The sequence below is a fragment of the Lissotriton helveticus genome, chromosome 2_1 (assembly GCF_964261635.1).
Source record: "Lissotriton helveticus chromosome 2_1, aLisHel1.1, whole genome shotgun sequence".
Classification (NCBI taxonomy): domain Eukaryota; kingdom Metazoa; phylum Chordata; class Amphibia; order Caudata; family Salamandridae; genus Lissotriton; species Lissotriton helveticus.
In genome coordinates this window covers 1643475702-1643502135 of record NC_136059.1, presented here as the reverse complement: position 1 = coordinate 1643502135, position 26434 = coordinate 1643475702, and the positions used below count along the sequence as shown (strand labels likewise).

Below are 26434 nucleotides of genomic sequence, written 5' to 3'. Positions count from 1 at the left end.
CGGAGCAGGAAATATTGGCTAATTCCGATGCTCAGGAACTTGGGATTTAGATCTCACCAAACTGCTTATAGAGTTCTAAAATCCGATCTCTCCCCTCCTATTGTTTTTGCATTGTCAAAATTCTTAACTTCACTGTGGTTCACCCGAAGCCGAATGATGAAAAGTCTGGTATAAATGGACATGACCAGCGGCTTTCCACAAATGTCTTATCTAATATTTTAATTATTTCTTATCAATTTGGATCACACTATGTTTAATAAGTTTTTAATTGTATGTATTGTTCTGCATCTTTTATGATCTGTGATCGAAATAAAGATTATTGAAATGAAATGATTTTCTTGCTGTGCTCATGTTGGGTAGATATGTGGAGTTTCATTAGGTGCAAGTGGTATATGGCACTACGTAATGGAGTATCACGCCCACTCCTGACTTGTAAGGCAATGATGGTGTCACTTATGATGTCAGCGTTTGCATAAAAGAGTCAATAGCATGCGGCGTCACTTATGATGTCAGCGTTTGCATAAAAGAGTCAATAGCATGCGGCGGTCGTTCCACTCGGTGTTTCACTTTGCTGTCTATGGTTATGCTTGGTTCTACGTCATGCTCATCGGGAAGATCCTGGCTCTAGGATGGGTGAACACGTTATACTATACTGTTTCATCGCCTCGTCAGGGATAGTAAATGCTATATAAATGCAATTTCAAAATTTCACATTTCCCAGTGTCACGTGCGACTAGTTCGCCTGGCTGTTGTTTCTATCATAGTACTTGCAGTTGTGCGGGACTAGCGGAAAAAGCAAAACTACATGTACCAGAATGCATAGAAAACAAAGGCACGGGACTGGGTGGACTATTCTCACCTGAAATGTAGCAACATGAGCTGCAAGGGTGCTTGAGGTTAAATTGATTGTGCTAAATAGGCTTGAATGAGTTATGTCCCTTCATCCGCTCACTGATAAGGGTGTCTGCGAAGCATTACTGTTGCACTGCGTAGACCTTCTATGGTTTAACTCACCTGTGAAAGCTGTAGTCGCAGTCCTTTTTCCACACACTAGAGCAAGCCAGAGCAGCACAGCCGGTAGGCATGGTAAGAAGCTACTTTGCTAATAAGTCTTTAGTGCCCCTTTCTAAAACAAGTGCCCAGGAGCTTCACTATCACAAAACACTTAACTAAGATGGCGGCTGCCTGGGATTGTTGGGGTGGTGAAATCAAACTGGAGATTCCACAAAGAACCTCCTGCCTTCGACATAAAGAGCAGTCGCGCCGCAGAAATGTGAAGAACTAAACAGGCGGCCATTTTATAATACTAGCTCATATGTGTAAATACAGTTTGTTAATACGATGTCTGTCTAAAATTGTGTATTAGATCAATCTATTTGTTCGATTGACGACGTTCTTTAAAAAAAAAATGTTTTAAAACCCCGCAGCTAACTTTTAAAGTCATAATACTAATTTTGATATGGAGTACGCATTTAACATTCTGAAAAATAATCTGACAATCATATACTACACTGTGAAAGTGTTTATAACAAAAAAAGCAAACAGATGAGAGAACAGTTAGTTTATATAAAAGCAGGGACCGAGGAGAAAATCAGCAAACATGAAAACGGACTGCAGACAGAAATCTGACAGTTTTAAGAGAAGCGATAGAAACGCCGAACGGGCAAGGAGCGCTAGATACATGATAATAATAATAGTAAACTTACGAGGGTGCGTGGCACATTAGTTGAGGAAAAAACAAATATAATTAATCGAAACAGACGATGAAAAGATGGACATTTATAAGTGAGACACGCAAAGAATGAGTAAAATATTCCTTGAGATAATGTTGAAAGGCGCTTGCACCAAGTGTGTTTGAAAGTGCTTTTTTCCAAGACTCTACCTCCGATTCAGAACACAATTTGCATTTTAAGATGTCCGGATCACTAGCCGTTTTCTGTCCTTGTCAGTCCCTTTTTTATGTCGACAGTCCCTGCGGCTCGTAGTCTAAGTCGCTGCCAGGCTCCTCCCACGCACAGGCCTTGCCCTTCTGTCACTCTTCCCCGTGGTTTGTCTTCTCTTTAGTAAGGGATTCTCCCGCAGGACATTTGAACAAGCCATGGCTTTCGCCACTCGGCAGTTCGTTCGTGCGTTGTCCTCCAGCGCCTCACAGGCAAAGAGAGTGGCCATCAAGCATGTGACGGTGATCGGCGGGGGGCTGATGGGCGCAGGCATTGCACAGGTGAGACTAGGGGAGGGGAGGCACTGCAGCTCAACAGAGGTCAGGCTGCGCCTGTCTTGGGATGATTAGAAAAGCAGGATGCATGGTAGCCTGAGACCTCCCTAGGACGAATGGAGGGAGAGCTCCATGTGGAATAACTTGGATAAAGGTTTTCGTCAGGAGTCTATGTAGTGTTGGATGTCCGGAGGCCTGTAGGGAGCCAACTATAACAGCTGACGGGCATTTAATCAAAGTCTAGCTTTCCATAAGAACACACAGAGCCAGCACTTCAATCTGTAAACTTTTACTTGGATTTTATTATGAAATCAAGAGACAGAGCCCTATTCATTCAGTTCAGGTTGGGAAACCTTCCCCTCCATGATTATACCTGTAAGTGGAAGCCCCTGTACCAAACCTCACCTGACTGTCCGATCTGTGAAGGTGTCACTGAAAACGTTGCTCACGTCTTTTTTGTATGCGCAGCCTATATAAAACCCAGACAGAAATGGCTTAAACCTGTGTGTTTATTGCTTGGAACCAGGGACCATTCCTTGGAACCAGGGACCATTCCTTAGCACTTAGAATACTCAAGGCCGACACCAGTACCAACTTAGTGTGTGGGGTTGCCAAATTTCTGAGCTGGGCTTGGCTGATCAGATCAAAGGCTACGAGATGACCTTAGTTTTAGCTACATTTTCTTAACACTCTCAAAGCTGCTAATATTTAATATACCTTTTAAACTATTTATTGTAATACGAATATTTTTATTGTAACCTACTTTGTAAAATGTAATATCTATGGATTTTGGTTTTTATATTTTGTATGTGCTTTTATGATATCTTGTATATCGAAATAAAGCTTTGATGATGATGTAAACTTTTGGATTTGGTTCAGTCCAAGCTATGTTGGCAAGTGATGATCCCCGTTGGAATGCCTTTACCTTAGGGTGACCAGGCGTCCCAGGCTTGCAGCGACTGTCCCTGCTTTTCATCAGCTGTCTTGGCAGATTTCAGAACATTTGGCTCGTGCCCCGGTTATTAGAGAGGGTAGCCTGAAAGCAGTAGGAAGCACGCTTTTGTGTATCCCAAAGCAGCTTTGGGCAAATTAGCAAATGTTATAAGAAAGCAGTTTATTTAATAGGTATGATACTGGGTTTAAACATTGCATGTTATGTATTTTCATAGTACGTATTCTGTATTTCTGTGTTGATGAGTGCGGTCATTCTGTGGCGCTGGTATAATGTAAATGTGTAGGGGCAGATTTACAAGCCCCTTGCGCCAAATTAGGGGGCAATTTTCCCATGTTAAGTGACACAAAAGTGGCGCAAGGGGCTTGTAAATCTGACCCCTAGTCCTTCTGTTTTTGGGAACTGTCCCGTATTTTTTAGATTTTAAAAGCTGGACATCCTACTTCACCTCGATGCCTTGAATGAGTCCTAGTTTTTATGTTTTTGTTGTGTTCTGAATGGGTAGGGTGTGTCGCAAGTTGCGAAATTAGTAACCGGGCATCCTTTATGTTGCGACCGTGGTAATATTATTGCCATATTACTGTAACATTTGTTAATCTGTATAATTGATCATCTTCCTGAGGATTGTCATGGCGCGCATTTGCTTTCTACATATATTTCCTCAACTTACACTGGCTTCTATACAGGATTTCAACAGTGAGGAGAGCCTGTCAAGGAGTTTACAGTTCGAAAACAGACCTCATTACCCATATTTACTAGCAGTTTTTTTTTGTCAACAGACATTGTAAAGATTCCACAGTTGACTGCTGTTAATGATTTTCTATAACGCTTTTGTAGCTCAGATTACGTGCCTGAAGGGCCTTCACTTCCCTTTAAACCGATTACCTTGTACCATTATTATTTATTTAAATAAATGCTTACTGCCCTTGTTTGGAAACGAATTACTAATGCATATACTTCTTAAACATTTTTGGGCAAAAAGTGGAATCCTACCCCCTACTTAGGGAATTCTAGGAAACTTTAAACATTGTGTTATACTCGCACCCCATTCATACACCTATTTCTTCTTGGATTTCCCCTTCCAAGATCCATCTGCCTCTATAGTCGCTGTCACTTTATATCGCTATTACTCATAATCATTTAAACACCTTTTCTCACCCACTGCTCATTCTCTTGTTTGCTGCCCAAATTGCATATCGCCTAATCCTTGCCTCAATTGAATTATCTGTAATTCCTTACCTACAAAGGTATCGACTCGACTCTTACTTTATCTTTGGAACCCATAAGCTGTTTTCAGTAGGGCAATGTCTACAGTTTTAACTCCAACCCTGTTCCCTCTGAGTAATAGTCATTATGGAGACAGAGTTTGACTTGAAGGATATCATTGTGCCGCTTGATCTCCACACTACCTGTGTCACATTCTCTGACACCTTCTGTGCCATCCGAAGGGGCATGGTGTTTGCAGGGTTGGCCTTTAACATGTACAAACTGGTTACAAGCTCAAGGCGGTGACTTCCAGATGGGCTCCCTGCAGCAGTCTCCTAATGACGAACGCCCCAAAAACTGTTTAAACAGTTTTCCTGTAGGCTGCTGGTGCCCTTTTCTCCTTTTTCTTAGTTTTTCTTTCCATAGCGCTTTGTCTTGCCCTCCTCATCTTCCTCCTCCTTCTCCCAAATTTTCCAGTTCATAGTCAATTAAAGACGACGACTGGGATGGTGTGCCAAATTTGGTTTCGCCCAGGGTACTCTCTCTGCAAAGGCCAATTCTCGATGTTGGCATCCTTTTAAACATGTGTCTTACAATCAATAACTCTGTTACCACCTGTGTTTATATTGTAGCTGAATGCCACCCCTTGTGTATTTATCTGCTCAGTTTTTGCAAACCTGGATGCCAGCTTAACTTCATTGCCATCCACCATCTCTCATATATACTTGGTAATAGGACATGAACAGCCATCTGCAGTATATGTTCCTTGCACTCCACTTGTACATGTAACCTGTTTGTCTTTCAAATTCCTGGCTCTTTCTCCTCCCACCATTGATGCAGTTAGCCACAGACAATGCCATAACATACGTAGCTACACCCCCTTCTGTTGCACCCACCTGTAAGACCCCAAACTCCCTAAGGAAACATTCAGGGAATTCCCTTGGAGATGTCCCTGACAGAATGCACAACCTTTTTTGTCCCCCTTGCATACTTCTTCTTTCACCATTTATTCCTTAATAGTTTAAAAACTATCATTATCTCCTCTGCTCCTTTACCATAGCAGCTCATCATTAGAATCCAGGCTTGGTGACTCAGTGGGCGAATGCATATACTCCAGGAATCTGTGTGTTAGTCATGGTCATAGGGTCCACTCTCGGAGATTCCATTCAGCATTTTATCCATAAAAGGGTGAAACAATGAGTACCATTGAGTTGGGAAACAATAAACTGCTATTATCTCATCACCAAAGGACCCAAGGGTGAGTGTGGTCTTCATAAAACACGTTAAATAAACCTGGGCTCACTCTTAACATCCTCTTGCTAAAGAGGCAAATTGGCACACTTTTCTGCAAGTAGAAAAATCCCCTCCCTTTGTGTTGTAACACCTATAAGTAGACCCTCAATGCAGAGACGTTTTAAAACATGGGCTAAATAGGCTCTGTCTCAGAGCCCCAGCCTTTCAGGGGCCACCTAATAGAGCCAGCTCTGTTCTGCAAAATCTTGCCCTGATCTTGAATAATTCTTAAACAGATTATTTTAAATACCATCTTCCTTTAACCGATTTTTAATGTGGGTGATATGTGAGTGTCTATTACAGACATTTTGCAGAGAAATGTTACCATATTTTATGCAAAATACATAAAAATAGTTTTTTAGATCACAATAGGACCTTATATATGAAAAATGGGAGGGTATCACAGAGATTATTTGCAATAATATTAGTGAGCTTCTGTTGTGTTACAATATTGAAAACGCATGTTTCCATCGCTCAATATTAGATGCAAACACATTTAAAATTTGGACGACTGCGCACTGTCAGTGACCTGCACAAAGAGCGCATGAAAGAGCTGTAATTGAATCATAAATTAAAAGCTGTTCCGAACAGGTGCCTCCAAAAGACGTTTGGCCCAAGTCCTCCAAAATCCTTAAGATGTCCCTGCCTCAATTCCCTTAGATCAGCTCTCACTACAGCTACATACTAGTCAAGAATTTCTTCTCTTTCCTGATTTCTCATCCCAGATGCTAATACGCTGTATAAAATAAGTTTGCTCTCCTCCTTCCTAAGCCTTGATTGACTCCAGACGTTCTGCTCACAATCCCCTATACTCTCATCCACACCGCTTGTGTGCAGACACAAGCAGATTATGTCCATGTGGTGGTAAAATGAGAGCAAGTTAGATATTACTAAATGAAAAACAATAAAAAAAGAAACCTGCACCTAAATCCCACCCAGCGCTTTAATAAGCAATAATGTGACAGCGGTAAGAAAGACAGAACATTTTCAGTCGTTCTCTTACCAACTTTACTCATGGTGATGACTAATTACATACTTATAATGTTGTTGACAGACCTTCCATCTCTGAAGCTGCCAGGAACAAGCTGGAGGGAGGGAGAACAAGGTGGGATATTCACTCCTACGCCAATATGCATGCTTCTTAGAGTCAGGCGCATCATGCCGTATCTTCCTGAAAATCTCCATAAGCACTCAGCAGCCACCATTTGTGTTCAGAGTAGAAGACTCTGTTTGCAGACACATGTCTTTTGGCTATTTAAACAAACTTCTTTTGGAAAAATATAAATATCCTATACAAGTAAATAGTTCTGCATACAAACTAGCCCAAAAGGCAAAAAAACACTACAGTCCTGTATGATTTCTAGTTCATCATGTTTACCCATTAATGGGGCCACTTACATTTGAAAAACAGCATAATGCATAGGTTTCTTACAAATCTAGTGCCCATACGTATTGCAGCCAAAGTTTGTAGCTATGTTCCCACACATAAAAATGTGGCATGCTTCATCATCTGGATTCCCACACCACGGACCAAACACAGTCCAAGGTGGGTTGTATTAAGGGAAGTGGGAGCAAGGTTTTTTTTATTGTGGAGTTGTCCACACAGTCAGACCAGAGATTAATCAAATAAACAAAGCTATCTAGGACTATCCTAAGTCTAGTTTATTATTGTATGTCCTAATAGAATGAAAAACATGAGTCGACGATATACAAAGGATAATAAGTACCCTATCATCCTATACTATTGTCAACATGTTTCAGATGTCTTACACATGTCCAGAGTATCAGCGGCCTGGTTCAGGACATAGTCTTTGGTTCAAAAAGTGATGCCCTCTCATTGGAGGCTAACCTTCTTCACCATGCTGCCCAGTTTGGGATAATTAGTGACCTATTTGTGTCAGATGTTCCTACACCCACACCCTATGTAGAATTAATACTTAGGTGTGTTAAATATTGTGTTCTCATGATTATATGCTCTGAAGATCATTACTTTAGGATTTGTGGAAGAAATTCCTAACCTGGGACAAGGGACTGACGCCGCCAATTTGCCCTGGTGAAAGAAAGAGGAAAAAAACCCTTTATTGTTTAAGTTAATTAAAACCATAACAATTCCAATACTATTCATCAGTCTGCAGAGGAACATATACTGTACATATTAAAACCATTAATTACCATTAATAAAATGTACAGCTTTTGATGATACCGTATCAAGACTGTGTTAGCACTAGTATATATACCTATTACACTTACTGGTTGTCCGCTGCAGAAACCAGTTCCAATTGTATAAAACAATAATTGAGCCATTTATCAAAAGTGTCATCTCTTTAGTAAAGGACCATTTAAAATACTAGGTCAAATACATTTTTCATATAAGAGTAAAAACTTTACCAATCTACAATTAAGTTGCGGATCAGGTGGATTAAGACACTTCAATATAGCAGATCTGCAGGTGCGTATGCCCCTATCTTTAAAAGGATTTTTTAACAATAAAAGACGATTTAATTTTAAAACAGGACATATACAGATCAGGTGCACAAAGTACTGCTCTGGAGCACCACATAATGCACATGACGGCGGACCACTATATTTCCAGAGGGGTTGATCAGCATTAGTTGGTAGTGCCCCAAGGCGTATTGCTAGCAATTTCCTTTTTAGATGAACAGAATATGTTATGTCCAAATAAGCAGCTGGTTGTAAAATTGTATAGGATTGCAGTACCATCCAGGCATGGGAGCGCTTACTAAATATAAATTTGTCCTCCATTAACGAGTGTCTTTTTGCTGCTTTATGGTGTTCCCTCCACCGATAATCCTAGATTTCCTGATCCGCCAGCATTGTATGTTTCTAGTCATATCCTGTTGTCCACAGGAACCCATAGAATATGACGATGGACTCCTAAGAGTCACGCCAACAGTAATGTAACTGCAAATAGTAAGAACTCATTTAGGCCACCTCATAGATACACTAGGCCTTGGGCCTAGCTCAGTAGGACCTGGATGGTGCTCCTACAGACACACTGAATCATCCCATATTGTTTCCCTTGGAGAATCAATTAACTGTGTCTCAATCTCCTTCCTGTCTACAAAATGTTTTGGACCTATTGGAATCGTACTGACTTCTACTAATAAGATCTATTTTGCTAGTTAGAAATTTAGCCTGATAAGATTCCTGGCTTGCCACATCTCTGTGCCATTTATATTGTGTGTGAACCAGGTTTATTTTCCGCCACACATGGTATTGACATCCTTCTCCTCAGTCTGTTTGATGTTGGGACCAGGACTGCATTGTGTTAAAGAAATTCCGATAAATGTTTATGCATGTGAGACCAGAAGCTAATTGCGGAGACTTCTAGATGGAGCAGAATCATAACGATACATTCGGTCTCCGCGTCCAGAATCAGCCACTTGGCCCCCGGTGGAGTTTTGGTCAAGAAAGGCTGCATAGAACAAATAAAAAAATTCTTACTGTAACGTAACTGTTGCTCATGTAAAGCGTTCCAACACCTTCAAGTAGAGTTTGTGGTATAAAAAACCGCAAACAAAAAAAAGTAACAGAATATTGGGCATATGATCAATGTTAAAGGGCAAACAAGTTTATTCCATTTGCAGTGTTTCCTCTCTATTTGTAATGTAATATTGCATAACCATGAAGAAACAACATGTCATTTTCTTCAAAACATAATAGGGACACAATTAAAATTATAATATTATGAGACATCCCCTTTCGGGGGCATTGCAAGTCACTACTTAGCTAATAAATAAAATCGCATGAATCGTTGTACACTCATAACTGTGTACATTTTGCATAATGAGCAATATCTGTTAATGAGTACAAAAAATATGCTTTTTCTCCTGTTATAACTAGAAGCGTGTGCCCAACAGACTTATGCTCATTCAACTTGTAGATTTTTCATGACTTTTTTTCAGTGTGTTTGATAGTTTGTACTTTTTCTGCCTACCTTTGATCATTAGGTCTGACATTAGCCAAGACCTTTTGATTTTACTAAAATGATATGTGTGACATACTTGTAGGGGCTTTGAGTTAGCCTTCTTCATCTATTGGTCTACTGATGTATATTTCAAGTTTATCTTCCTCCTGCTACAGCATACAACATGGGGAAATGGGTCAGCCCGCTTCCGTCATTGACTGACTTCACTGTGAGTGATGTGTAACTGCAACAAATGATTGACGGAAGGCTGAATGATTCAAACAATCTCCCCCAGTCAAGAAATCTGGGTTAAATCCATTGTTCTTGTGCCCATTACGCCACCCCAGTTTGGACCCAGCCATACGCAAATCAGTCTTGACCCTCTGGCTCATGGGAACAGTCCAGACCAACTGTCAAGCCGGGTCCCCCTTGGACCGGGAACAAGCCTCCTGGGATCGAGTTCGGGGTATGTCACCCTTCATCAGCCAGGCTAGCTTGAATCCAGTAGCACATTGAGCAAGTGACCCACGTCTGGGCATCCCCGTTCCACTTAGGGCGAAAGTGTAACTGCAACAAATGATGGACGGAATGCCGAATGATTCAAACATTCTCCCCCAGTCAATGGTATGTTGCTCTCATAAGGAGCACGTTTAAATACAAAGTAGCTGCCTTCAGTTCCAGCTGCTACGGCAGCAAAGTGCTTTTCGAGACCAAACCAAATTTTGCTTCTTGCCAATATATATTAGTTTTTATTGGCAAGGGCCTGGCAGCTCCCCCAGCAACAAAGTTTTAGTAAATCCATTGTAAAATAAAACCAGCATTGACAGACCCAATAGACTGGCAGCTAGCGTCAGGCCTATTGGCTTTGCAAACAGTTGTGTTTTTCTTCCTCCAACTGATTGCAATATGCCTATTGTACGTTTTTTCTGTGGGGTATAACTGATGCGAATCTCCCAGAAAGAGGTGCAGTTTATGAGCCAACATGAAAATAAGCTGTGTCGGTAATGGTGAAAGGCAGTGAGTTCAAAGGTTGCACGTTGTTCGCGAGTGCTCAGTACAGAATTATGAAGCAACATTCATAGTCCCACTCTTCCAAGAGAGCCCTGCCCTATTTACCGCCCATGTTACTGCCTTGAAGTGCCGCAACTCAAAATTATGCCTGGCTGGATTTGTCTACACTGCTCCACCCTGTCAAATGCTGCTTCATGGCATTTTGCTAGTATGAGCCATCAAGTTGGCAGGGGCCCCGAAAAGAGTGCCACTTGATAAAGGCTGTCATTAGGCAGAACCCTTTCTTTCTGTGTGTTGATATAGGGAATCTTCCTCGATGCATTTTAAGAGGTGTAGGATGAGTGTTCAACAAAAGAGGGCCGGTAGTGGCTAACCACTTCTCCCTACTTCATACTTCGTGGAAGCAGTATTTTTAGAGGACTTTTCCTAAGGTAATCCTAACTTTTCTAGGTTAGAAAGTGTTGGAATTGGGAGATGTAATAAGTATGCCTTATTTGATTTTTTTTTTTTTTAAAACGCACCATCCCAAAGGATCGCCAACTGTTCTGAATTGTCTGCTGGTCTTAACGAAGACCCAGTTACGGCTCTGTTAGGCTGTTTAGTAACTTTTCAATCACAAATTATTTCCTCCTTGCTCTAAAAGAGTGACCGCTCTGACTGGTCCCAATATATGCAGACATGCCTGAATTTGGCACCATCCCTGCTATAAAGGACCAGCAAAGGGAGATCAACGCACAGCAAGCACTCCAGACCGAGACCCCCGCAGATTCATCTAGAATCATGCAGCAGCGCCAAAACAGGCGCAAACGTTATTTACACATTACATTCGCACAGGCACCTTTTTAAGAGCTGTCAGAAAATTTAGGTTATTTACTCCTGCACTTTTAGCTCATGGTAACTGCATGCACAAAGCAGGGAATAAAGGTCACTTGAATAAAACGGTCACAATTTCAGTTTGCCCCCACCTATCTATAATTAAGGTTCCAAAATATTTCGATTTCTCGATGCAAATGTAAATTGTACTTGTGTTTCTGCGCCTAAGTTAACTCATCAGATCTAAACCGCCCTTTAATCACGCTGTTGTTTTTACTGCATCCAGTAGCGCATAAGATCTAGAAGAGTTCGAGAAGCAACTGCACGAGGCAAGCTATTAAAAATAATGTCCAAGTAAATTATGCAACAGACTATATGTAAATATGTTTTACAACTTTATAAAATTAGGCGAACTAGAAATTCAAGAAATTATGCCTTACTTTTCATTAAGCGAGCTGAAAGCAAATTAGATGATTTGGTGGGAAGTGCGTACATGTTCAAAATATTGAAACCTGGTAAACCTTTATAAAACGCTATTTTTCATGCCCTTATTACTGTGTAGTTGTGGGACCGACCACTGCTGACCTCTGGCATAAAAAAACTTCTCTAATGCAAAAATGTGGTAATGTAGAATTGTGACAGTGCAATGCCTGCTGGCAGCACATAAGCCCAGTTGCCGCTCCAGCAAGCATTTGCTAGTTTTAATGAGCCAACACATGCAAAAACAAGCATGCACAAATGCTGCTCACATGCTTTTGCACAGTAAAATAATAACCTAAAGCTAACCATAACCAATGCGATGTGTCCAGAGAGTGAGGAGCACACGCCTGCCAAAACACAAGCTATTGCTAGATGTCCAGAGGAAAAAGAAAAGCTGCAATTTATTACAATGGCACGGCAAAGCAACTATGATATAATTTCAAATATATTTAATAAGTGAGACTGAACTTCATTTATCAAGACTGTATTGTTTCTGCACATGCACCACATTAACAACAATCTAGTGTAACCTACAGGTAGCAACTTCCACAGAAAAATAAATCGGCCAATTAAAAAGTGTTTACATTTATGAAAAAATGCTATGTGAGGATTTTCTGGAAAAAAACAAAATCTGGGTTAAACTTTTTTGTGTGTCAATGCTATTTTATCAGTGCTATTTTCAGGACATAAAGTAACAGCAAATTCAAACTCGCCCTATATGTTGGAGTTTGCTAACTCGTAGCTTTTTAAAACGGCCTATGTACCCTCTTTACTGTATTTTGCCTTCAGTCATGCACGTGGGTGCATGTGTCAGTTTGCACAGGCACACAAGACTGCTTGAATAAAATGGAGCTCCTTCCCACAATGATCTCACAAGCATGATTTTATTTGCATACGCTTAATGGATGCTTTAACAATAAATGCAACCATAGCAAATAGCGTTTTGCACACCATGTTAAGGGCATCCACTGTAGTTCCTGTGAATATTGCACTCTGGTATCCACACAGTACTTACGAAGCAAAATTATTGCTGCTGGTCACTGGCCAAGGCTTAGTGAAATAAAGCTTCTCAGAACTCACCCAGTTCCTCCCCATATTGTTATTTGCACAAGCTAATCACAAAAAACAAGCCATACAATAAATTAAGTGCTTATATAAAGTAAATAATGATGTAGCTTCAATTCTTATTTATACATGCATTTGTTTGTTTTGTATTTTTTATGTGGCATTCTTTTGCTCACACAAAGACTTTCGACAAATAACACTGCTCAAATATAGTGCACTTACTTAATTATGTAGATTATACTTGGAGTAATTGCCTTTTTATAATGCAGAATGTGTTGCTTTCAGTGGGGTCAGTCTTTTTAAGTTGATTGCTTAAGTCATCATTTTAAGATGGCTTCTGCCTTCACCAAATACTCCATGCCGGCTTTTACTGCAGAAGACAATACAGTTTATGCATGACACTCTTAAGAGGAAGCACTCAAGCACCCTTAAGAGGAAGACTAACGCCAAAAGCCAGTGGCATGGCAGTGAGCGAGACATATCCGTGTGGCCTGATCCAAGATGTGACTGAGTCTCAAAGAGGTGTTTGAAGGGGGCTCACCTAAACGAGCCAATGGCTACAGGGGGCTGACCCAAAGCACATCCCATATATATTTCAAACAATAGCCTGTTCCTTGGGCTAACACAATGAAGCTAGATATAAGAATCTCAGGGAAGGTGAGCTTTTGATCTCAGATTCTCCTGAATTTCTTCCTGTGAAACTTCAACCATTAGCTGATATTTATGATAAATTGCTTATCTATTGTACTTCAGTAGAAGTTCATGAATCAATATGAGTGTTACAACACATTTTAAACCACAAATATGGTTTTGATAATGATATATATTAAGGTGCTTAGAATATGTCTTTGATTCTCATTATTTTCACAGTATATATTCAACGTTTTTTTTTGCACACCTACAACCAGATGATTTCATGCACTAGATGTATGAAGAATCCTTGTTTTTGAGGCAGCGGAGTGTGGGTCTTGTAGCATGTGCTTGTTGACCTTATGGAGGAATATGATTTGGTCTTCTGCCTCATCTATACTTGGTCAAAAAACTCCTTTAGGTCTTTCAATGTCCTTCTAAAGTATGGTCGGGCTCCTTAAGCAATATGTACGAAGCAATATTGCAGTCCAGTAAACCATATGGGAGTATTTTATATAGCAAACACACTGAACGGAGTCACTTCTATGTGTTTCTAAACTTGGCTACTAAGAGACAGCAAAATAATCAATTTTCTCAGGACCACGTATTTTTATTTTTTTAAAGTGACATACAAAGAACACAAATTGCTTCAAAATCTGACTCCACATGAGAATTCTTACATTCATCTTAAGCAGACAAATCAGTGCCGTGTCTCAAAATGGGTCATGCACAAAAGGGACACATGTACATTATGAAGCTGTCAAGCAAACCTACATTGGTTTGCATTGTTCTCCATACTACAGAATTAAATGTAAGGAAGGAGAGCACTCGATTTGCAAATAGTGGTCTGAATTATCATAGGTGATGCAAAGCGCCGAACAAAACCTTAAAGTAAATACTAGTCCATTTTACTAACATCCCTGCATACTGATAAATTGTTAGCTATGCAATCGTCACTGAATGGAGTTTGCTCTCAACTTACAGCTGCTCCTTTTGACAGATCTGCGAAGTTCAGCCCAGGTGCAGTAAGTAAGCATATCTTCACGCTATTCTTCTGCATGCATTTTAAACAGCAATTATATTAGAAGCAGAGTGTACACACTTAGGGGCTTATTACGATGGCGTAAAGATCGCTACCACCGGGCCGGCAGTGGCGATCGTTACGCCATTGTAATGAGAAATACCCACCGCCATATTAGGATGGCGGTGGGTATCGCGGCAGACGTAAAGTCCGTCCGCCGCTTTTCCGCCGGTGGTAATTGTCACGATTACCTGCCGGGCGGAGCTGGGCCACTAATATGGTGGCAGTGCCTAGCTGGCACCGCCCGCCATATTAGGATGTGGGTGAGTATAGGCCTTTCCATGGCAGCAATGCCGCCATGGAAAGGCCGGCGGAGAGTGACTTTGGGGGCCCATTGGGGAGGTCTGGGGGGGTACCCATGGTACCTCCCTGCACCAAGTGGCAGGCACCACGTGGTGCCTGCCACGTGGTGCAGGGAAATGCTGTGCATGCTCCTTTCCCATTGCGGATGGTGCTGCAGCCAGCAGCACCATTCGCAATGGTAAAAGGCCAGGATGCGCCCACCAGTATGGCGGGCGCATCCTAATTGGGCTGGTGGGACTGACGCCCGTCTGGCGGGCGGTCCCATCACCGTTATGATGGCGGGCGGACTGATAGCAGAATGAGCCCCTTATTTCGTATTCTATTTATGACCATGGTGTTAATCAGCTCACCTTCATTTAATGGTATATTGTGTGCTATTTTAAATTAATTAATGTATTTTCAAAACTGCATGGGGAAGAGGAGAGCAAGATAAAGAGAGGCGGAGAGGCCCTGTGCCTTGGTTCGGTTATTCAGATTACAATTAATGTTGAACCATAGCCAGACTCTTGACTCAAACTTTCAATTGCTCATCTACTTCTAATGAGTGCCTCGAACCCTTACCTAATATTCCTTACGAGGCACTTGTTCTGGTCTATTTGTAGTCAAATCTGAACTATTCCCGCAGTATGCCAAATAGCCTTTGTATCAAGTCCTAGGTATAGTGGCTACCTCCCTCCAAAATTATTTTGGACACTTTTAGTAAGCCTACAGTTTTGTGTGTCGTGGTGATTTGCTTCAATAGAACCAATTGAAATACAAATGTAGGAAAAGTTTAGGACTGTGGATGGTGTCCATAAAGGAATGAGATGGTAACCCTTGTAGTTTTTTTTTATTTTTAGGTTTTCCTAAATAAATTTTGAATGTGGCATTAATTCATTCAGTATCTTAGGATATGTAAATATAAGAGACTAGTATGCAGAAGGTATCATACAGAAGTGTTAAGCCATCCTAATGATGCTGTTGACTACAGGTAAAAAGAAGTTACTTACCTTCACCAATGCTCTTTCAGGGTGATACTATATGGTAAGATGAGGAATCTGTAGTTAGTCTCCAGACACCACACTTGCGGAAGGTTCAGCTGCATATGCATTTGTTGGCAGTAGCCGAATTATTATCATTTTCTGAGGATAAATAATCTAGTGTTTAAACTGTGAAAACAACAAGTTCCAAAGCAGCAAGTGGCGATGTACGTTATGTTGTTTGATCCAAGGCTCGGCCTAATTGAGGCAATTTCTAATTATTCAGGCTTGTAGCCTTACTGTCCTGATGATGATCCACTGTTTTTTAAATAGGATTGAAACGTTGACTAATGTAAACAGTTTGCACATTAATCATATCTGATAAAAGAAAGTGTATTTACTGTTTCCTCAAGCTTGTTAGAAATCGTGTTAAATATTCCACAAGCTACCCTTTCTTGCCTGATATGTTCCTGTCCTAAAGTGTACTTGTCATGTGTTTATGTAGGATGCAGGATTGTGTCCCACTGTATTGATGTGTTTATGCTTTTGGTTTTGAATTTTTTGAATGATTAAATTGACTGTCTGGCTGGACACTCTTAATATAGCACTGATTGAAGTCTATATTTATCCTAATGACCATACTGTTCTTTTTAAGGACCATTGTTCTAATACTAAACTGTTACCCTAGGTCCTTATCTACCTTTCGGGTTCCCTTGCGTTTTTGAAAATAAATAATATATAAATACACCTTCAACAGCCAGTCATCAAGGTAGGGGAAAACTGGGATGCCCAACCTACAAAAGTGTGCCATGACTACCGTCCTCACTTTCGTCAGCACCTGAGGTATTGGTGAGGCCAAAGAGGAGCTCCAGAATCTAGAAATGCTCCTGGCTGACATCGAACTGCAGGTAATGCCTGTGTGATTGCAGAACAGGTATATGAAAATGAGTGGTCCTGCAGGTCCAAGAAGACCATTCAGTCTCCCAAGATCATGGCCAGCTTGAACATTTTGCATTTGTCTTTCCAGAGGAAGGCATTCAAAGGTCTAGGGTCCAATAAATGCCAGAGGCTCCTGTCGTTTTCAGCACAAGAAAATAGCAAGAGTAGCAACTCTCTCCTCTTACTGAGTCCAGCACCCTCTCTGTAGCACCTTTGGAGAGCAACACTCGCACCTCCTACTGCAGAATGGTGAGGTTCTCCTTTGACAGTCATTTGGATATGTGAGGGGAAGATGTGGCAGAGCAACCAGACAACGGAGGGCATCACCATGCTGAATGATCTTTGTGATCCACCTTTCGGATCCTGCCACCCACAGGATGGGTGTGTGCCGCTAAGCGCAAACTAAAGTGGCTTAGACAATATTGTTTCAGGATAGGGGTGGTTGGGAGGAGTGGTTCCCCTGCTAGCCTGTAAAATGCCTACCTGACCCTGTCCTCGTCCTTTCCGTAAAAAAACAAAACAAATGTGTGAGCTGTCAAAGGGCATATCCATGAGAGAAGATGTCACGTCTTCATAAACCAAATGGTACACATCCATGCATGGTGGGGGGAACACAATACTGGTGACAACCTCCCTCTGTAGGCAGTCCGCCGTGTCTAGGCCAGATCGAATCACGTACTTTGCAGCGTCTTGTTCATCATGACTTGTATGAGCCAGAGATTCCCAACATCTTCGGGGAGTGCTGGCAAGAACTCGCTGGCCATGTCCTGAAGGACTTCTGTATTGCGGCCCAGGAAATTGACTGCATTGACCGATCTCCGAGCCAGGCTAGCCGAAGAGCACATTAGTTTCCCAAATTCCTCAATCCTCTTGAACTCGCTACCTTATTGGTTGAATCCTTAATCACCAGGCTCTCTGGAGTAGGATGTTTAGTGAGAAAATCAGGGTTGTCAGGTGCTGGTTTTTGATGCCGGGCCAACTGCCTATTCACTGATGGGCAGGAGCAGGGATATGACCAAGTGCACATCAGAGTATCAGTGAGTGCTTTGTGGATGAGGAGCAAGGGCTCGGATATTGCCGGCTCAGGCTGTAGAATTTCTATTAGGACTTTATTCTTGGTCTCAACAGCGGGCAGTGGATAATCCAGGACCTCACCTGCCCGGTGAACTACGATCACAAATTACTCTCTTCAGTCGGTAGCCTAAGTGCTGAGTCCAACCCTGTATCAGAAGAATATCAAACCCACTGGCGTCTTGTAAATCTATATATAAACTGTAATCGTAATGAGGGATAAGATCACTATTCCCTACCACACCACCGTTCTCTCCCTTTGCTGTTTACCTTGTTCAGAGCTGGAGCCCAAAAAAAAAATAATTGAGCCTCTGTTGGCACGACTGCCCTGATAAAGTAATCTGTACAGAATCAGTCTAACTGACAGCTGGTTGCACTTAAGACCTTTTCATAGTGCAACATCGGACGAGATCGGGCTAAAATTGGATCGGGTCAGACACAGTTATTGAATCTATCCTCTTTTGTAATATTGGCACCTGTACCGAAGTCTATACTGTATTCGGAATTAGTCCTAAGGGATCTGTTGGTGCTGGGGAAGGGCCCTCTGGCAGTAACCCTGCAGATCCACTGGGCCCAAAGGAACACCAGAGGGAATTGGAAAAGCGATGTAGATCGGGTTTTAAAGGCCTTGATTTGCCGTGGTGTCACCAATGGCTCGGGAAACCCGGGGTGCACTGGATCAGCTGGGGAATTTCATGCTTGGGGACCCTGGAGGAGACCGATTTAATTTGTGACATCTTTGTGCCTTCTCCTTGCACATGGAGTGGCAGGATGGGGTCAAGTTTTGCTTTTGCTTTTTTATGTTACTGTTTAGGCTTTGCATTGGACTTACCGGAGGACTTCGACTGCGAGGAAGTCCGCTCACAAGAGTGGCCCCAGGAGCGAAACCAAGACCGTGCCGGCAACTTGGAGCAGCAGTGGGACTTATGCGTGTGCCTCAACTTCTTCTGTTCAGCAACACAAAGCTTCGCTTGTTGGTCCTAGATTGCTTTGGGTGCATGATGGCACATTTGGTTAATGATTTAGAGTCCTGGCCCAAACACCAGAGAGACAACTCCTCCATATCCGTGTCGTGTGTCTTTTTATGCAATTGCAGCATGGCTTGAATAATGGTGGACATGGTTTTCCAGCCCACTGGTCCTAGATTGTTTGTTTTAGAAATTAGGCTGACTGACGTAGGAGCAGAGTCCGGATCTGTGTCAGCAGGTACGGAAAGAAAGGAACAAGAAACTGACATGAGGGGTGGCAACAGTGCTTAGTTCGTAAAATAATAAGTGCCAGGGCCTGATCAGGACGCCACTGCAGCTTGCACCACCCATTGCCCCAGACATCGCTGCCGTTGGCGGTACCAAAACAACAACTAAGCATCTCTCTCACCTGCACGTGCGACAGTTACTTTTATTCTAGGTCCCAAAAGCTAAATGAATTGATGGGGAGGCAGTTATTAGTAATGTTTTAATGTATATTGTATTCATAAACAACCATTGTTTTTCTCATGCCTAGTTGTCATAAGTGTGTGTGCTGACAATTAAGTTCCGGTTACGAGCACCAGCAACCAATTAAGTGCCGGTGCTGACCCCCGAAAGCCACCGGCTCAAATTAAGCACTGTGGCACTTATATGCAGCACTACTCCATTAGTTCAGGGAGCATCATCGTAGCACCTAGCAGCACACAGGTGCATTGATGAGTTTCTGGATCCAGTCTGGCGCCTGGGGAATATGCTACGGTGAGGATTCTCCGGTTAGAAGTGTCCATGAAAAATGATGGTTCCATCGAAGCTATGGTCTGCTTGTCTTTGAAAGCCTGTGCGTATATCTCCGCATCCATTTATAATGCTTTATTGCAGTGGATCAGCGTCATCTGCCATGAAATGTAAACATGACATGATGAGTACATTTAAGAGCATCACACTGTAAACAACTTTCTTGAAATAGTGCATTTTTGAACGACTTTCCTTGGAGAAAAAAACCCGGAAATGAGTGGAATTGTCAACCCTATTTTGCAGCGTACCTTAGTATCCTATGCTCAACAGTCATGAATTTGATACCAAGCAGATGGAAAATTTGGGTAGAATCCGTGGTGGTCATTTGTTAGATCCTGTTCTGACAAATTTGATCTCCAATATTTCTGTGCTTCAACCCAAACCGATGGCCTGGACCGACCATTATCTGATCGAGACTCATATCTCGATCTTTGATCCTCCCCTCAGAAACCATCCTCCTGACATCCTCAAACGCCCGTGGCGAAAACTTGACCCCGAGCACCTCCATCTGCTCTTGATGAAGGATCATCCTCCTCCCCCCACAGAAGTCTCTCTTGGTTACGATAACTTCTGTGAGTGGGTAAATCAATCTTTGGATTCTTGCATACCAGTTAAATGGAGTAAAGCTAGGTCCAGTCCCTCCAGTCCATGGTATGACGAATCCCTCAAACAGCTTAAATCCTCATGCAAAAAAGCTGAACGTGCTTGGCGTAAAAAGTACGATGTAGACCTTAAGTCGACGTACAGGGCCTGCACTAGAGTTTACCATCGGGCTGTTTGTGCAGCCAGGGCTGCTTTCTACTCTCAGGAGATCAAGAACAGCACCAACCCTACCAAGGTTATATTTAGGTTTAAAGCATTTTATTATCGTTTCCACAACAAAGAAAAACAATACATACAAGGAATACGGCAATCACGATAATGCAAAGCAAAGACTCTCAGCAGAGACGCCATCAGCATTAAAATATGACCAACTATACGCCCACAGAGCCCCATCAGGAGCATAAGTGACATGATTTACCCATCCCAAACCTAAATTAGAAAACACCCCCCCAACTCCCTTCCCTCCCTGCCCGAACTCCCCCAACCCTCCCCGTGCCTGTGCTAGTGTCCAATAGCCCTTCATATCCTCCAAGAAGCACTGCTTACATCCCATCCTCCCCCCCTCACCAATCACGGAATCGGGGCAGTCAATCGCATCAGCCTGAGATATCGTGGACAAGTGATCTCCTTGAACTCTGATTGTAACAGGACTCTAAAAGGCTGCCACAGGTCATCAAATTTGTCCACATCCCCCGCCACCGTGAGGGACATCTTTTCCATCCCCAAAACATGCCACAACCTGTGCAGCCAGCCCGTGATAGTGGGAAGAGTGGTGGTGCGCCAGAATATCAGTATGTTTTGGATCGCGGAGCCTAAAGCGATCGCAATGTGTCTCCCCCTTCTAGATCGCAGTGGGTACATCAGACCATTGGGTAACCCCAGTAGAACATAGGCAGGAAGGCGTGGCAGTTCGATGTCAAAGCACTGGTCCAGCTCATCTAAGACCTCCCGCCAGTACGGACCCAGCAACGGGCAATCCCATAAAATGTGTGTGAGTGTACCTGTGTGCCCACATTCGCGCCAGCACGTGTCCTGGATGTTATGGTTCATGTCGTGCAATCTCTGAGGCGTGTAATACCAGTACGTGGATACCTTCGTAAAGGTCTCCGTGAGACCAGTGTGGTATGCCGAGTGCCGTGCTCTATAGGAGATGTCGTCCCATTCCTTGTGACTCAACGCCCTCCCCAGCTCACGTTCCCAGCGAGCCCTCCCAGTGTTATAAAAGTGGTGTGCGGGGGGTTGTAGGAGCCGATAAATGTCCGAGATGAGCTTGGCGTCCGAAGAACGTGTCGCAAGCCACATCTCATATGGAGTGAGTTTGCGATCAGCCAGCTCCCGCACCTGCGGCTGTAGCGCCCAATGGCGGACCTGCATGTAACGCATACGTTCCGTCTCGGGCAAATGGTATTCCCTGCGCAGATCATCAAACGGCACAGCGCCCTCCGAGCCATAAATATGAACCAATGCACAGCACTTGGCCGCTTGCCAGAGCGAAAACGCTCCAGGTTCCGTCCCGGGTCGGAAGTCGGGGTTCCCCGCCAACGGCGTGAGCGGCGACGGGAAGGTGGTGAGCTCATTCCTAACACTCACGGCATCCCAAACCCGAAGCGTGGTCTGCGTGACTAAGGACGCATAGAGATTAGGGGGCCGATGAATCCGGCGCAGGAAGGGTATCTCTTGTAGAGTCCTACCCGCCACCGCCTGATCTTGAAACAGCCAGTGTCTGTCAGATTCCCATTTACTCCACTCCACCAAGTATCTCAGCTGCGCCGCCTGGAAGTATTTGTGCAAGTCCGGGATGCCAAGGCCACCAGACTCAGGCGCCAGCGTGGAAAGGGCTCTCCGGAGTCTGGGCTTACGACCCTGCCAAACAAATCTTGCGATGTCGGCCTGGGTCTGCCGTATCCACCCTTTCGGCGGTTGTAGCGGTAAGGCCCGAAATAGGTACAGCACCTGCGGTAGGAGAGTCATTTTTACAGCAGCGATGCGCCCCAACAGCGAGAGCGTACCTTTGCTCCAACGGAGCAACTCCTCCTTTAGCTTCTTCCCTAGGGCCGCATAGTTAGCGGTGACCATGGCAGGTAGGGATGGCGCCAGCAGTACCCCCAGATACGGGATCAGGTCTCTAGACCACTGCATGGGGAATCTTTCTTGTAGTTCCAGCCTGGTAGCGGAGGCGAGCGAGACGTCAAGGGCCATAGACTTGCTCATGTTCATTTTAAACCCCGCCACTGCCGCAAAAACGTCCAGCTCAGTAAGACAAGCAGGGAGCGCTTCTTTCGGGTTGTCCAACATGAAGATCACGTCATCCGCATACAGGCTGATGGTGTGAATGTAACCCCCCATCCGGACACCCGTCACTGCCAGGTTTCGCCTAATCCTCTGAGCAAACGGCTCCATGTACAGAGCAAAGAGCAGTGGGGATAGAGGGCACCCCTGTCTGGTTCCCCGTTCTATTGCGAATCGGGCAGAGTTGCAACCGTTGACCCTCACGGTCGCAGTAGGAGATTTGTAACAGTTGAAGATGAGGGTACGGAACTTCTCACCCATCCCCAGTTTGCAAAGCACCTTCTCAAGGTAGGGCCAGTGCACGCGGTCGAACGCCTTTTCCGCGTCCACCGAAAGCAGCATACGTTCCCCAGGGACCCGGGAGGCCTTCTCCAAAACGTGGATCACCCTCTTGGTGTTGTCCACCGTCTGCCGACCCGGGACAAACCCGGCCTGATCCGGGTCCACCAATCCCGGGAGATGAGGCGCCAAACGCGCCGCCAGAATTCCCGTGTAGAGCTTGAGGTCCACATTGAGCAGCGAGATCGGTCGATAGGACGCGCATTCAGTACGGTCCTTCCCCGGTTTAGGGATAACCGAAACCGTCGCCCCCAGTAGGTCCGGGGGGATAGCCCCGGGCTCTGCAAAGGAGTTAAAAAGTCGCGTCAGTAGTGGGGTTAGTTCCTGGCAAAATGAATTGTAGAAGAGTGGAGTATAACCGTCGGGTCCCGGGGCCTTCCCATGTTTGAGTCGGGAAATAGCCCCGATCACCTCCTCCGGGCGGATATCCCTTTCCAGGTGATCTGCCTGTTCCGGCGTGAGTATAGGAAGGTCGACCGATGCGAGGTATTCGGTCTCGGCCTGGGCCGAGGGAGGCTCACCGGCGTATAGATCCGCATAGTATCTGCGGAAGCCGTCTGCAATCTGGCTGTCCTCAGAGGCCAACCCTCCCCCGGGCACTGACAGTTCCCTGACCTTCTGGAGCTGGTGTCGCACTCGAAGTTTATTCGCCAGCAACCGGCCGCAGCGGTCACCACCAGTATAGTATGCGTGTTTCAGGCGTAGCGCAGCATATTCCGCCCTGTCCAAGTCCAGGGCAGAGAGAAGCTTCCGCGCCGCCTTGAGTTGCCTCCAGACTCTGGGGGCCCCCGTCCTCTGGTGCACCAGTTCTAGCTCCCGAACTGAGTTAGTAAGCTCGTCCCTCTTCCGCTGTCTGTCCCTATTCTCAGCCGAGGAGATAGAAATGAACTCACCCCGGAGCACCGCCTTCAGGGCTGCCCACTGCGTCGCCAGGGAGGTATCATCGTTCTCGTTGTGTTCCCGGTACCCAGTAAGCGCAGTCCGAATCTTAGCCAGTACGTCTCGCCTATGTAACAGGGTATCTCGGAGGCGCCAGACCCCGCGTGAAGGAGATACCGGCGGCAGCTGGAAGCAGCCCGACACCGGAGCATGGTCCGACAGCGTGAGAACCCCTATGTCAGAAGCAGTTGCTAGCGCAGCCAGCGGTCCCGACACTAGGAGGTAGTCCAGTCTGGCGTAAGTCCTATGTGCGTGAGAGTAGTAGGAGTAGGCTCTAGAAGTGGGGTGTAGGTGTCTCCATAAATCGTGCATGTCCAGGTCCCCCAAGTGTGAGGCGCTAAGCTGCGAGAATTCCCCAGTTTGGGGGTGGCGCTGCGCGGACCTATCTAAAGATGAATTAAAGACCATATTCAGGTCGCCGCCAATAAGTATGTGCCTGTCTGGGGTAGTCGCGATGTCAGCTAAGGCAGACTGCAAAAACAAATCCTGGCGATCATTAGTGCTATATGCTGAGCCCACCGTGAAAAAGAAACCCCCTATCCTAACCCTATAAGCCAGGAGCCTCCCCTTTTGCTCCGCCACTTTGTGCAGTACCTCCCCTTTGAACTTCCCAGACACCAAGATGGCGACCCCCGCTGTTTTAGACGTCCCAGAGGAAAAAAGCTGAACCGGGAACTTCGGAGACCTCAACCTGGGACAGTCACGGGCCAGGAGGTGAGTCTCCTGCAAAAGGCAGATATCCGCCTGGGTGCTCTCAAGGAGGGACAGCATCGCCCTGCGTTTGACCGGGTTATTCAACCCCTGTACATTAAGGGTCACAATCCTCAGGGCCATGAACAAACAGTGAAATCACAGCGGTAAGTGGGCCTGAATGCATTATCACCTCACAAGGCGGGAAAGCAGGTCGAAACAAGTGCCCCAGAGGACCATTCAAGGGCATCAACAGGTCGGTGACAAGTGGGCCAGAAGCATCAGAAGGTCCCAGCCAGCTAGGCAGCACGGGATGGAACCAAAGCCCTGCAGAGCCAGCCCGACAACTCACCCATCGGCCCAGCGTGGAAAGGACAAGACAGTAACAGCTACATGGAACCTCAGCGGGCACCCAGCCTACAGACCGAATCCCCACCCGAGTGGACCCCCCCCCCACCCCTGTGAAGCGGCAGAAGAGCACAAGTAGCACAACATGAGACAAATGAGGCACAACCCGAACCCCGAACCCCCCCCATCCCCACACCCCAAACAATCCCCAAACACCCCAACTCCCCACGTCTCACCTCCGCAGACCTACCCAGTTCCCCTCCCACTCCCCACAACAACAACCCCAACTTCACGGAAATCCCCAGTGTCCCAGTCCAGCCCCTAACGGGCAAGTCTGTGGTAAAGTGTCCGAGTGGACGTCCAGCCACCATCAATGCTCCCCCAGAGCCCCCCCCCCCCCCCGGAACCCTCAAACCTGCAGCGCCGGTGATGCCAAGATGATCTCCCCCCGGATGATGCTCAGGCCGTCACGGCCACGTCGCTAGGCGATGTGGAGCCGGATACCTCCCTTATGGCGCTGTCCATGTCCGCCCTGATCGTAGGAGAGTCCGGCCTAGATGGTTGAGGTGTGGTCCGGCGCCGACGAACTGTCTGCCAGCCCTCTCTAGAAGTGCGTCGGCGAGGCGCTGGTGTGTCTTCATCCGTAGCGGTGATACCCAGCACTCCACACGTGTCCTGGAGGGATCTCATTTGATGCAGCGTTCCGTTCCACCGGAAAATAAGCCTGAAGGGGTGCCCCCAGGAGTACTGCGTGCCATGCTCCCTCAGGAAATCCGTTGCGATTTTGAAGGATTTGCGTTTCTGCAACGTGATCGTGGACAGATCGTGATATAAAGCAATTTGGTGACCTCCGAAGCTCACCGGTTGTTTCTGACGTGCTTCACGGAGGATCCTCTCCTTCAGAGGAAAGTCCGGCAGAAAGGCCAAGATATCCGGAGGCGGCGCCGCAGCTCGGCGCGGCGGCCCAACTCTATGCGCTCTGTCAATCCTCACCGGAAAGTCCTCCGCTTCTCCAAGGATATCCCGAAACAGACCCCGCAGGTAGGCCGCGACGTCCTCCCCTTCTTCGTTGGACGGGACGCCTCTGACCCTGATGTTGTTGCGCCTGGACCGGTTCTCAAGATCCTCGGCATGGGCCTGCAGGTCGATCTGTTGATCCCTGAGCCGTAGTACTTCCTGTTGCAGCTGCGTGATCTCCTCGTCTCTGGCTTGATTAGCGTCTTCAATGGTGGCGACCCGTTCTCCAAGCGAATCGACTTCCCTCCTCACCTCTCGGACCTCGCCAGCAACCTCCTGTTTCAGCGTTTGAAAGTCCTCCCTGAGCGTGCTAAACAGTGACTCCAGAAAGGACCTGGTGACCGGGGGCTCTCCTCCTTCTGCTCCACGAGAGCCGGTCGAGGGGCTCGGTACTGGTTGGGATCTGTCCTGCCTCGGGGCGCCCCTGTTCAGCATCTCGGGCAGGGTACGCTCACCCTTCTTACCCCCTCTGTTGCCCGACATCGCAGAGGCGACGGCGC

General features: G+C 45.3%; 2 protein-coding genes across 3 annotated transcripts in view; one reads left to right on the top strand and one right to left on the bottom strand.

Moving 5' to 3' along the window:
• The window catches only part of LOC144818819 (THAP domain-containing protein 1-like), an 87494-nt gene extending 86198 nt beyond the window's left edge, over positions 1-1296 (bottom strand). The window contains exon 1 of one of the 2 annotated variants that reach the window (XM_078676594.1): positions 1015-1296. In XM_078676594.1, the coding sequence (XP_078532720.1) occupies positions 1015-1085 (71 nt within the window). In that variant the 5' untranslated portion in view covers positions 1086-1296. Of the gene's footprint in view, positions 1-859; positions 995-1014 lie in introns of those variants that run through there. The other variant, XM_078676595.1, reaches the window with a different exon arrangement.
• A 695-nt stretch (positions 1297-1991) lies between these two features.
• Positions 1992-26434, top strand: part of HADH (hydroxyacyl-CoA dehydrogenase) — a 257197-nt gene continuing 232754 nt past the window's right edge. The window contains exon 1 of the mRNA XM_078676593.1: positions 1992-2221. Within this exon, the coding sequence (XP_078532719.1) occupies positions 2099-2221 (123 nt within the window). The 5' untranslated portion in view covers positions 1992-2098. The remainder of the gene's footprint in view (positions 2222-26434) is intronic.